This window comes from Eublepharis macularius, chromosome 10, assembly GCF_028583425.1.
Source record: "Eublepharis macularius isolate TG4126 chromosome 10, MPM_Emac_v1.0, whole genome shotgun sequence".
NCBI classification, from domain to species: domain Eukaryota; kingdom Metazoa; phylum Chordata; class Lepidosauria; order Squamata; family Eublepharidae; genus Eublepharis; species Eublepharis macularius.
In genome coordinates, this window is record NC_072799.1 from 89,280,504 (window position 1) to 89,292,816 (window position 12,313).

General features: G+C 43.0%; 1 protein-coding gene across 4 annotated transcripts in view; it reads right to left on the reverse strand.

The window, feature by feature from the left end:
* Window positions 1-7,927: 7,927 nt before the first annotated feature.
* Window positions 7,928-12,313, reverse strand: part of SPATA18 (spermatogenesis associated 18) — a 35,384-nt gene continuing 30,998 nt past the window's right edge. For 3 of the 4 annotated variants that reach the window (XM_054990202.1, XM_054990203.1, XM_054990201.1), the window contains 2 exons: window positions 10,241-10,286; window positions 7,928-9,105 (listed from right to left, as the gene is read on the reverse strand). In XM_054990202.1, the coding sequence (XP_054846177.1) occupies window positions 9,098-9,105; window positions 10,241-10,286 (54 nt within the window). In that variant the 3' untranslated portion in view covers window positions 7,928-9,097. Of the gene's footprint in view, window positions 9,106-10,157; window positions 10,287-12,313 lie in introns of those variants that run through there. The other variant, XM_054990200.1, reaches the window with a different exon arrangement.

Below are 12,313 nucleotides of genomic sequence, written 5' to 3' on the forward strand. Positions count from 1 at the left end.
CTTCCTGCCCTGCAAGCTCACACCCACTTATTTGAATTCTACCTTGTGACAGATTTTAATGGTAAGATTCTTTGAATGCCAAACTGGCCGAACAGCAGCACGTAAGTTTAAGAAAGCAATATATTGATGAATATTTTCAATCAGATCTCCCATTTATTAAGGGGATTAAGGCTATGAACTTAAAGCCTGTCAAGAATAACTCCTAGGTGGGTTTGAACCCTTATAGCTCTCTTCTTAGCAAATTATGACTGCTTAGTTGTGATGTTGGGAACTGGGTCTAGGACTTATACACATATAGCATATGTATCTCGTGTACTACTGACCTGGGGCTGGTCCAGATATAGACCTTAAATAATACAGCCCTAACCCCCCAAAATATGATTTTCATATATTTGCTTTGATGATTGTTGAGGACCTTCAGTAACCTTTTCCTTGATTCAGGGTCTGGTTCCTGTCCTGGGCTGGAAGTAACAATTATTTTTCTAGAAGAGCAAGGAAGTCGATAGCGTACAATGCTTTCAAAAGAGGCTTGTAGAACATTCGGCATAAATGAATTACCTGAAACCTCTATTATTTCTGATTTCAGCAACGCAAGACATGGAGTGGGCAGATTGGGATTCTACTAGATGCTCTGCAGATGTACATCACAGCATGGGTATGCGTCCATGTTTGCTTCGTAGCCACTGTGCGTGCCCAGCTTCCAATCTAGAAAAGGCACCCATGGACAGAGAGGCCAGCTTTATTTAACAGAATATTTCTATCTGCCTTCCCCTCCATCCATGGAGCCTGCAAGTGGCTTCTTGTGCAGCTCTTCCTTGCTAGATGAGGGAGCTCAGCTTCTACCAACCAGAAAGCTCCTTGTGAATAGGTTTCCATGGTCTCTCAACCAGGGCTTTTTTTTTCCAGGGGGAACGCGGTGGAACGGAGTTCCGGAACCTCTTGAAAATGGTCACATGGCTGGTGGCCCCGCCCCCGGATCTCCAGACAGAGGGGAGTTTAGATTGCCCTCTGCACTGCTGAGCGGTGCGGAGGGCAATCTCAACTCCCCTCTGTCTGGAGATCAGGGGGCAGGGCCACCAGCCATGTGACCATTTTCTCCGAAGGCAACCCACTGAGTTCCACCACCTTTTTCCCCAGAAAAAAAGCCCTGCTCTCAACACAATACTCAAACCACAAATTCAGGTTATGTGCAGAATCAAAGAACTACTCATTCTTGAACACTTTCATTTCTACTATTTGCAAAATCCTTGATTTTAAAATTAAAACAAATAATTATTGTGGCAGTTATTTTTGTAAGTCCAAAATATTCACTACTTATCTTCCTGTTAAATACTGCAAGTGACGGGTTCTATTTTTTATTTTTTTAAAGCCTTAGCAACATGAAATAATCAGAATTATTTTGGCTGAACTCACATTCCTTAACTACAAGGCAAAATCAACGAGCACAAAGAATTATCTGTCCCTTGTCTACTGCTGGCATTTTATTAATTATTCTCAGACTGAAGAGTTTCAAATGTGCATTTTAATTAGAAGAGACAATCATTGCCAGCTGTTTCTCATCAGCAACTTCTACCATTCATTGAATTCATCATTTATTTTATCAAATGTTGCTGTAGCCTTTTTTTAAAAAAAAATGAACAGGGTGAGAATAACCTCATTTATTCCACTTCTGAAAAGTCTATTTGGCTGCAGCTGGGGGAGGAAGCTTGCCTGTGAAAATGTCCTGTCCTCGGTCCATTCACGCTGCTCAAATGGGCTTGGACGTTCAATGCGCTCTGTGTTTCAATTACATTCAGGGGGCTTCCTTCAGGACAGGCTGAGGATAAAGCCTGATGCACGAGTGTTTAACTACTTAAGGACTAATAATGGATACATCATGGCTATTGGGGGCAGGGAGTAATTATCTGAAGAATATATGTCTCTCCTAATCATTATGTTGTAAATTGGGGGTCTTGGTTGACATCTCTTTGACTTCTGCTGCCAATAATGATGAACGTGAATCTCATGGTCAGCTGTCGCTTCACTCATCACAGCTGCTTCTCAAGTAGGATAACCACATTCCTGTGGTGATAGTAGTAGAGGACAGAGTCAGGTACTACCAAATGTGGCAACTTGACCATTATGGCATACTTACCTCCCCCCTCATACAGATGCAGCTCAAAGCAGATATAAAACTTCCCCGGTGCCAATCTTAGTTGTGTCCTAAACTGTGATGTGTATGTGTGATTGCTGTGACCCTCAGCACTGAAGATTCTGCTCATCACGTGTTTTCCAGATTTTCCTCCTTCTTACTACATGATTTCAATGGGATTTAAGCAATTTGACCATATGCAGGATCACAACCATTACAATTTATTTACACAGGCAATTTTATTTGCAGAGTTCTGTTAGCTCACCTTTGATTTTTTTTTTAAAAAAAGAAAACTATACAGTGAATAATCTGTGCTGATGCATTGAACGAGATCGCCATCTTGTGGGGAATGCTATTCTACACACACAAACACATTCCCCCAGAACTTATTGAGGGCACTTCTATGCTATTGAAGCTCAAACTTGCAGTGTAAATTTGGATCTGACCCAGGGCTTTTTTTCAACTGGAATGTGGTGGAACGGAGTTCCGGAACCTCTTGAAAATGGTCACATGGGCTGGTGGCCCCACCCCCTGATCTCCAGACAGAGGGGAGTTTAGATTGCCCTCCATGCCATGCGGGCGGAGGGCAATTTCAACTCCCCTCTGTCTGGAGATCAGGGAGCGGAGCCACCTGCCCATGTGACCATTTTCCCCCGAGGGCAACCCACTGAGTTCCACCACCTCTTTTCCTAGAAAAAAAGCCCTGATATGACCTAATGCATATTGTGTGGGTGTGTGTGGGTGTGTATTAAAGTAGCTGAAAGGAGATCATGAACCCACTGTCTACCTCCCCCTCCCCTGATGCTTTTCTCACAGGTAAAAATAAATGGATGGAATAAGTAACTGGTCAAAGTAACTGGATGGAACAGGCTTTAGGGAGTTCACATACTTCCTTTGCTCTAAAAATAGGACCCTCACCTCCCAGTTTATACATGATTGGGGGAGACCTGAGTTTATCCAGTGACTAAACTGTCATATCTCATTTGAGCTTCAGGACTGACTTGCTATATCCAAACCATGATCTATTCCCCTTGGGGGTGAAGCTATGTATGTGACAGGGAACGCAACTGAGCTCACTGGGGTCTTTCCTCCCTCTTCACTGCTACCCTCAGCTCTATGCACAGATGTGCTTGTGCATAGCCATGAGCTACTACTTTCAAAGTGAGGCTCATGTTTGCCTCACATGTAAACATTACCTTCATCAGCCCCCTGGACTGAAAATTAAATACCACAGCATGAATCCATAATGACTACTCTAAGCCATCCTTGATTGGGAACAGAATTTATCCTTTTATTACTTTGCTGAAATTACAGATTGCAGAAATTACCAAAGCTATCAAAACACATTTTGTATGACCAAACTGTCAAAATCTTGGTGTATGCTTGTGTTTCAATAAAATAAAATAATTCCCCCAATAAAAAATACACGCTTGCACATCCGTAATTATTTACAATTCATTTCAATATTGTCTCACAACTTAGCTGGAAAAGGTCATTGGATTGAATCCTTCCAGTACAAGAGGGAATAGAGCCCCTTTTGATCCCCCCTCAACGCTAGGCTGGGAGTTACGAGACATGCCTAGAAAAAAAGCCACCAGAGACCAAGGGCTGCAGTGAGAGGGGTGAGATTAGGTGAGATCACCTCTCCTTCCTTCTATGTCTGCGGAAACACTAGTAGGCTCCAACCATTAGGCTTTTGATTTTGTTAGGAAACAATATACAGGCCCCCTGTTTTGTGAGCCGTAGTGAAAGAAATACAATACAATGTAAACATACAATATTAGCACTCTGTTGAAATAGTGTGGTAAAATACCTGCAACGGAACACGTTTCTTCTTTAATTTAAAACACTCCTAGTATCTAGGCTACTGAAGCACAGCTTAAGAAAACAACTCTGTCAGTGAAACAGCAATCAAAAGATGTCATATAAGAGATAAACCAAAGCTAATTAATAAGAATGTCTTACTATGCCTTTATAACAATGAAGGTCAGGCAGATCTTGAAAATGCGGCAAAAATATGTATGTGGTGGAATGTTGATTGATACTATGACAGTGTCCAAAATAAATGGATATTGTTACAGTTCTGGATTTCTCTACAAAACCCTGCCCCCAGCTTTCTGCCAGAATTGTTATCATTGCAATAACATACTTTTACAGTGCAATCCTAAGCAGAGTTACTCCAGTCTAAGCCCACTAAAATCAACGGTCTTCGCCTGGAGCAACTCTGCTTAGGATTGCACTGTTAGTTAAGTATGCAGTACTTTTATTTCCTGTCAAAGTATGAACACAACTCTGTAAGGTAGGACAGGCTAAGAGCTGGAAAGTTGCCTCAGATCACTCAATGGTCAGCTAGGCAACAATCTGAACCCGGGTCTCTGACAGGACCGTTTCCACACTGTCTATAAATAGTGGGAGACTCATGGAAGGCTGCCGGCTTCCTCCCGCGATTTTTAACACCATCCGACTACAAACCGCCATAAATCACCGTTTGTGGCATTTTGTAAACAGATGGCGTAAAAAAATTGCGCGAGGAAGCCGGCAGCCTTCCGTGAGTCTCGCACTATTTATAGACAGTGTGGAAACGGCCTATATTCTACCAGAGTGGAGTAGAAGTCATGACCAGTGACTTTTTCCATACCATTATCCATCATTGGAGGTATTTGGGTAGAGATTCTGGGTGGGGAAAATGACACGGTTCCCTCCCGTGCTAATATTACCCAGTCCCAAAGAACAGTGAAGTTCATGAGGGGCAGAACCACATCATTTATCCCACTCAGTTCTACTCGTCTAGAACACAGCAAGTCAACTGTAGTGCCATAGACAAATATTTCTCTCCTCAAAATTTTATGTGGTGGCCTTACAAAATTGCAATTAACATGTGGTAAAATAATTTGTCCATGGTTTTACTTCTAATGAAGAGAAATAATGTCTTGCAGCCGTAAGAGGTAGAGGTAATCCACACTCAAATATTATCTCTCTTCGAATTTTGTTGCACTGTGTCTGAGCGTGTGAGAGACTTGGACAGAGTAGATGCCACCAGCTTTATTATAGAGCTTCACTACATATGATGGGATTCGCTTGTGAGGCAAAATACATATTGAATCACTGTCAATATAAAAGAGTCGCCCCCAAGCATATAGACCATTATCCCTAATATAGAAATTACCATGATCTCTTTGTCTAGTCATGTTTGGAGACACTTCTAATTTGCATTCAGAAAAGAGAGAAAAACTATTCTTATTTTAATGGTATACATTTCCTCAGGGGAAAAAACGTACACAGCTAATAAAGAAGACTTTCAGCTCATAAAAACATTAATTAGCTAGATTGTGAGCTAACTAGCCCTAACCATACAGGCAACCTGCAATATTTGAAACCTGATTATTATTTGAATGGACCCAATCAACTGGAACGCAGTGTCTTTTCGTGATCACAGGGCATACCCAGAGTCTACTGGCATGGAGACTCTCCGTACCATCTATCCTGTCATCAGATTTCAAACATTACGCTACTTGTAAGGTCACCATCACACAGCAACATTTTGATGACCACCTGGGAATGTAGTGTTTGACTGGGCTCTTATTTAGTCCAAAGGAAATGAGAAGTTGCTTTATGTATTAAAAAAAACTCCAGCTTTGCTGATGTACATGATCAATTTTATCTCTTCATTTTTGTATGCTTTTTCAAATGCACGCATGCTATCTCTCTCTCTCTCTCTCTCACACACACACACACACACACTAATTTACATCACTTGCATTCTTAATGGGATTGTGCAAGTCATAAATCAACTTTGAGAGTGGTCTAGTGTATCAGTATTATCACTCTAATCAGAAGTAATACTGTATTGGGAAATCACATAGCACAAGCTCTTCTGAACATATTCCCTTGCAGTTCATAAGATCATTTTAATAAAAACTGTGCATTTAAATTAGGTGCACCACCTTATTATCTGCCAGAATGGAATTTCCATGGACAGAAGTGCAATTTGCCCAGCTCCCCCTTTTCACTACAGCCGGAAACGTTCTCTGAAACACAACTCCTGAGGGCTGGCGAAGTAGCTAGGGGAGTAACTGGAGGTCTGCCATGGAAGGGGGGGAATAGGCAAAAATCACTGCCCCCCCTTTACATGGGCAGAAATTGTATGCAGGCTCCCATCCACTAGAAAAAGTTTATTGTCTTTTCACTGAGGTCATATATACATGTTCACTCTTGAAATTCATCTTGCTATATACTGGACTTGATCATAATATGCAAATAAAGGCACACATTATGCTTTTCAGGCACATATCTTTTTAAAGCTGTACACCAAAACTGCGAACAAACAAGTGTTTGGAAGGTACACCACAGTGGTACACCCATCAGAGAACTAGCCTTGGCTGCAGCCTCCCCATCAAGAATAAACTTGATGACAAACCCAGGTTTGTCCCCAGGTAAACTCTGGTTTGCTTGTGATAAGAATGAACCTGGTTTAGTTTGAGTTTCACACGCTTCCCCCTTCCCACCCTGATCTTGGAGCTGTGATTGTAGACTTCCTGGTTTGAAAGAACCAGGTTGATTTTAGGCACTTTAACAAATTATTTGATTCTTCCCTCAAACCAGGATTGCAGTTTAGACTCCCAGATTGCAGGTAAGAAAAAAGATATAATTATCACTGCTTTAATTAGAGTTGATTTATGTATTCACAATAGCAGAGGGGGATATGTTTAAAAGGTCCATGATGTTAAAACAAAAAGCATTTAGAAGAGGTGAGCCTTTTGGAGAATAATGATAGCATAAACCTGTCCCTAAAATATTTTTCACAAGAATGGAGGGCCTGGTTTTTTGCACATAAGAGAGCTTTCAAACGTCTAGTTCCTCACCTGCATGATGAAGCAATCAGGTCCAGCCTCCAGACAAAGATTCCCTCAAGATCCCCCTTCACCCTTCCTGGATCCAACCCAAACATCACGTGAAAACAAATCACAGAACTTGCCTTGCTCCTCAAGGTGACTAGGCCCCACCCTACTATACTCCTCATTAGGGCTTTTCTTCTGGGAAAAGAAGTGGTGGAACTCAGTGGTGGAAGTCAAGACCGCACAATGACGTCACTATGGTTCAGTTGGAACAAGGGGGGAGTTTTTTAAAGTTTAAATTGCCCTCGGTGAAAATGGTCACATGGCCGGTGGCCTGCCCCCTGATCTCCAGAAAAAGGGGAGTTTAGATTGCAATTTTAATTAAGAGGATATTTTATAAATACTAAAACACACATTTTATAACTTTTTAAAATCCCAGAATACGTCCTGTAGGTGGTATGATTTAAGGAATCCACCAACTGTTTTAAACAACTTAAAGATTTATTACGTATCCAAGGCAGTCCATGTAAGATGTGTGCTAACTTGATTATTTTATTATTGGGAACTATCTTTTCAAACAGATGTAACAATGTTGTAAATATGAGCTGGCCTAGTTGGAAAATTTGCAATCTTAAATCCAATTTCAAAGTCCTCTTTGGTTAGAAAAAAAGAAGTTAGAGAATGAATCTCTAGAAGAATTTTATCAACAGTTTCATGACAGAAATGCAAAACTCAGGGCTTTTTTTCCAGGGGGAATGCGGGGGAATGGAGTTCCGGAACCTCTTGAAAATGGTCACATGGCTGGTGGCCCCGCCCCCTGATCTCCAGACAGAGGGGAGTTGAGATGGCCTTCCGCGCCGCCGAGTGGCGCGGAGGGCCATCTCAACTCCCCTTTGTCTGGAGATCAGGGGGCGGGGCCACCAGCCATGTGACCATTTTCTCCGAGGACAACCCACTGAGTTCCACCACCTCTTTTCCCAGAAAAAAAGCCCTGGTAAAACCCATTCAGCTTTGTACTGATAAAAGACAATGCTGTGATCAGCTCAAGCGCCAGGATCAGAAGTAAGGGACTCATCTTGTTAGTCTAATTGATCCCTGTGAGCAAATCCTATTACCCTATGTCAAAAGTCAAGGCCCCAAACATGTCACTGGCGTTGCCTGTATCGAAGGCTGATCCTAAGGATGAGGTGCAGGAAAGGGAAAAAATATAAGATTTAATGGAAGATGGAAATGCTGCTGTCAGCACCCAATGTTAAAACGATACAATGGATCAGCAGGAATATATGCTTCCAAGATCAAAATAACGGCCATTTTCACATGACTTTGAAAGAGCACAAGATTCACCGAACGCTGGCTGCTTCGTCGCGCGATTTCTGACGTCACTCCGTCATGATGCCGTTTTTTGTGGTGCCCTCGTAACTGCCTGCAACCAGGTGACATCAGAAAAGGCGCTACGAAGCCGCCAGCGTTCGGGGAGTCTTGCGCTATTTTAAAGATGTGTGAAAACAGGCCAACGTCTCAAATGCAACCAAAGACTATTTCAGCTAGAAATCATGCTTTCATCGTTTCACGTGAATGCAAGCCCAAGTACTTTGTTGATCATGATCTAGCCAATAAGAAACATTTTTATCAGTGCCATTCAAAGCAAAGTTCCACCCTTCCAACTCTGTTTAGGATGGTGTTGTAAGCCCCATTTATTTCAATGAGACTTAAAAGTGTCATTAGCTCCTTAGCTAAACTGTGCCCTATAGAAGTACCATCAGGTGACGACTGTATTTCAAGTGATAATTGCAATACTTTGCCATGTTCAGTACTTAAACTATATATCAAAACTAGATACTTAAGACCTTTGCACTGTGTAAACACTTTTTTAAAGAAAGAAATTATTATGATTTAAAATGCGCCTATGCAATTTTTAAATCAAATTTGTTGCATTCATTCCTATTTTTTTCAAAACAAAAGTGATACAATCACACTAAGTATCAATCCCATTTCACTTTCTGCTTGGAGCGATGCAAAACTGCGGTTCACATTATTTTAAGTAAGGTTTGAGGTACTCGTGGAACAAGAGGAGGCACCACAGAAGCGAACTGATCCAGATGTACAGAATCAAAAACTATATCCAGTTAATTTAAAGTCCTATTGGAGAAAAATACATATTTCAGTACAAGGCTAGTTTTTCTTAATATCTGCATTTGAAGAGCTTCAAATTGGGACTGTATTTACAGTCCAGATATTCCAGTTTGTTGTAGTGGTTAAGAAGAGCAGCAGGACACTAATCTGGAGAACTGGGTTTGATTCCCCACTCCTCCGCTTGAAGCCAGCTGGGTGGCCTTGGGTCAGTCACAGCTCTTTCCGAGCTCTCTCAGCCCCACCCACCTCACAGGGCGATTGTTGTGGGGATAATAACAACATACTCTGTAAACCACTCTGAGTGGGTGTTAAGTTGTCCTGAAGGGCAGTACATAAACTGAATGTTGTTGTTGTTGTTATTACTACAGTGAAATCCTAAGCACACTTTGCTGGGAGTAAGCGCCATTGAACAAAACAGGACTTACTTCCAAGTAGATCTGCTTAGGATTGCTTTCTTAGTGGATTGAGAGGCTGTCAGGAACTTTAGCAATGGCCAAGGGACTGGCTTTCTCCAACACTGAGCCAAAATGGCTGCTACAATCCAGTATTAAGTTCACTTGCCCATTAGTTCAGTGATGTCCAGCTCTAAAAGAAACCATGTGAATTTATCATAGTCATAAGCAGGGCTTTTTTTCTGGGGAAAGAGGTGGTGGAACTCAGTGGGTTGCCCTCGGAGAAAATGGTCACATGGCTGGTGGCCCCGCCCCCTGATCTCCAGACAGAGGGGAGTTGAGATGGCCCTCCGCGCCGCTCCAGTGGCACGGAGGGCAATCTCAACTCCCCTCTGTCTGGAGATCAGGGGGCGGGGCCACCAGCCATGTGACCATTTTCAAGAGGTTCCGGAACTCCGTTCCCCCACGTTCCCCCTGAAAAAAAGCCCTGGTCATAAGTATTAAGAGGGTGTTGAGATCCAGACATTTTGGATGAAATGAGAAACACAGGATTCTGTAAGCCAAAACCATAAGCCTTTTTTCAACATTAAAAGAATGAAAGCCCCTTATGTGAAAAGAGAATAATTGTAGTGAAATGTGGTCTTTAAAGGGGGTGGGGGACCAGCCTGCACATTGTAATACTATCTCTTTACTTGATTACTCAAGAGGTTAAAGCCATGATTGTCTAAGTTCTGAATTTGCCCACTTACTTGGGCTTCCGCTCCTTAATGGGGAAGGGCTGCGGCTTCGAGATGGCTAAAAGACAAAAAACAAAAGGAAAGGTAAGAGGCTGGTCCCTCTTGACTCATTTTGTTCCCAACATGCATATCACTGAAAAACACTGACATTGCACGCCGATACCCTAGTGCAAGGTGGAGATACGTGTCCTCTTCTTATGATACTAATATGGAAGCCACTGCAGTGCAGTTCCTTCTAGCAGTAGGTTTAATTGTATATGGCCAAAGGCAGTTCCTTCTAACACCACCAGTGTTGTGTGGGGCTATGCAGGAAGAGCCCTCACTGCAGCTCCTTCATACATGAAGCCCTCTTTCTGTTTCTAGGATGGGTGGTACTGAATGGGTGATACTGAAACGAGAGGATCTGCAGTACAGACTCTGCTCATGTGGTTTCTCATCGTGCTCCTTGTAGGAAGGAACTAACTGTGCTGTAACAGCTTCCACAAATGTTTGCAGTTCTGATCAGGGCTTTTTTTCTGGGAAAAGAGGTGGTGGAACTCAGTAGGTTGCTAGCACAGGGGGCAACTCTTGGTGGGAGGTAATGCCCCTGGTACCACATGCGCATGCGCAAAGTGCACACATGCTTCCAGGACCGTACAATGACGTCACTTTGGGTCAGCTGGAACAAGGGGGAGGTTTTTAAAAGTTTAAACAGCCCTCGGCGAAAATGGTCACATGGCTGGTGGCCCCGCCCCCTGCTCTCCAGATAGAGGGGAGTTTAGATTGCCCTCTGCGCTGCTGTAGCAGCGTGGAGGGCAATCTAAACTCCCCTCTGTCTGGAGAGCAGGGGGCGGGGCCACCAGCCATGTGACCATTTTCAAGAGGTGCCGAAACTCTGTTCCACCGTCTTCCAGCTGAAAAAAAGCCCTGGTTCTGATTCCCTTCATTATTCCTGTGGAAAGGTATTGCATACAGTCCTGTACAGTTTTCTTGTATTTTGCAAATGGGCCCCTCCTTCAATGACCACTGGTCAGAAACCAGAGAGGTGTCCCTGCACTAGGAACTGAACAGGGGTGAGTTTCACGCAATAGAGGGGAGGGGGCTGATTTGCTAGTAAAGAGCAAATTAAATATTTTGGCCTAGTCTCCTTTTCCTAGGTAAAGGTAGTCCCCTGTGCAAGCACTGAGTCATTACTGACCCACGGGGGGATGTCACATCACGATGTTTTCTTGTCAGACTTTTTGTTACAGGGTGGTTTGCCATTGCCTTCCCCAGTCATCTACACTACCCTCAGGAAACTGGGTACTCATTTTACCGACCTCAGAAGGATGGAAGGCTGAGTCAACCTTGAGCCAGCTACCTGAAACCGGCTTCCGCCAGGATTGAACTCAGGTCATGAGCAGAGCTTGGGCTGCAGTACTGCCACTGACCACTCCGCGCCACGGGGCTCTTCTCCTTTTCCCACAGCAAGAGAATATGGGAAAGGAGCAGGGGGCAATCTGGACCCCCTGCATGAGAGAAGCCCTCTTCTGCTTCCCCTCTTCCCCTGTCACTGAAGGAGGGGCACAGACTGAATGCATTCCAGCTCCAAGAGGCAAAAGTATATGCTGAAGGAAGCCATCAGCTTGTCACAGTTTAACATGACTGCATGTCCAGTTCAGCATTAAATAAAGCAGAATAAAGGAACGGTTTAAATCCAATTGATGCTGCTAAGAACAAACTTGATGTGTCATACTTAATTATTTTGGGATCACATACCACTTATCACAAATAACGGAAAACAGACAGTTCCCTCTAAAAGTGCCCTGAGTTAAGGAAGCTTACTGCAGACGTTGTTCATAAATTATTAGTTAGGTATACATTAATGTTGTTGAATGAAGAATTACAGCATTATGTTATCTTGTCAAATCTCAGGTGCTAAACAGGATCACCTCCGGTCAGTATTTGGCTGAAGACCAGGGTTGCTACACGGGAGTTTTGACTTTGAAAGCTTATACACTTAATATCTTGTTGGTCTGGACTTGAATCTTATTGGACTCAAATCTTGCAGACCAACTTGGCTACCCACCTGAACCTATCTTAATTCACAGTTTCAGCATGTCTTCG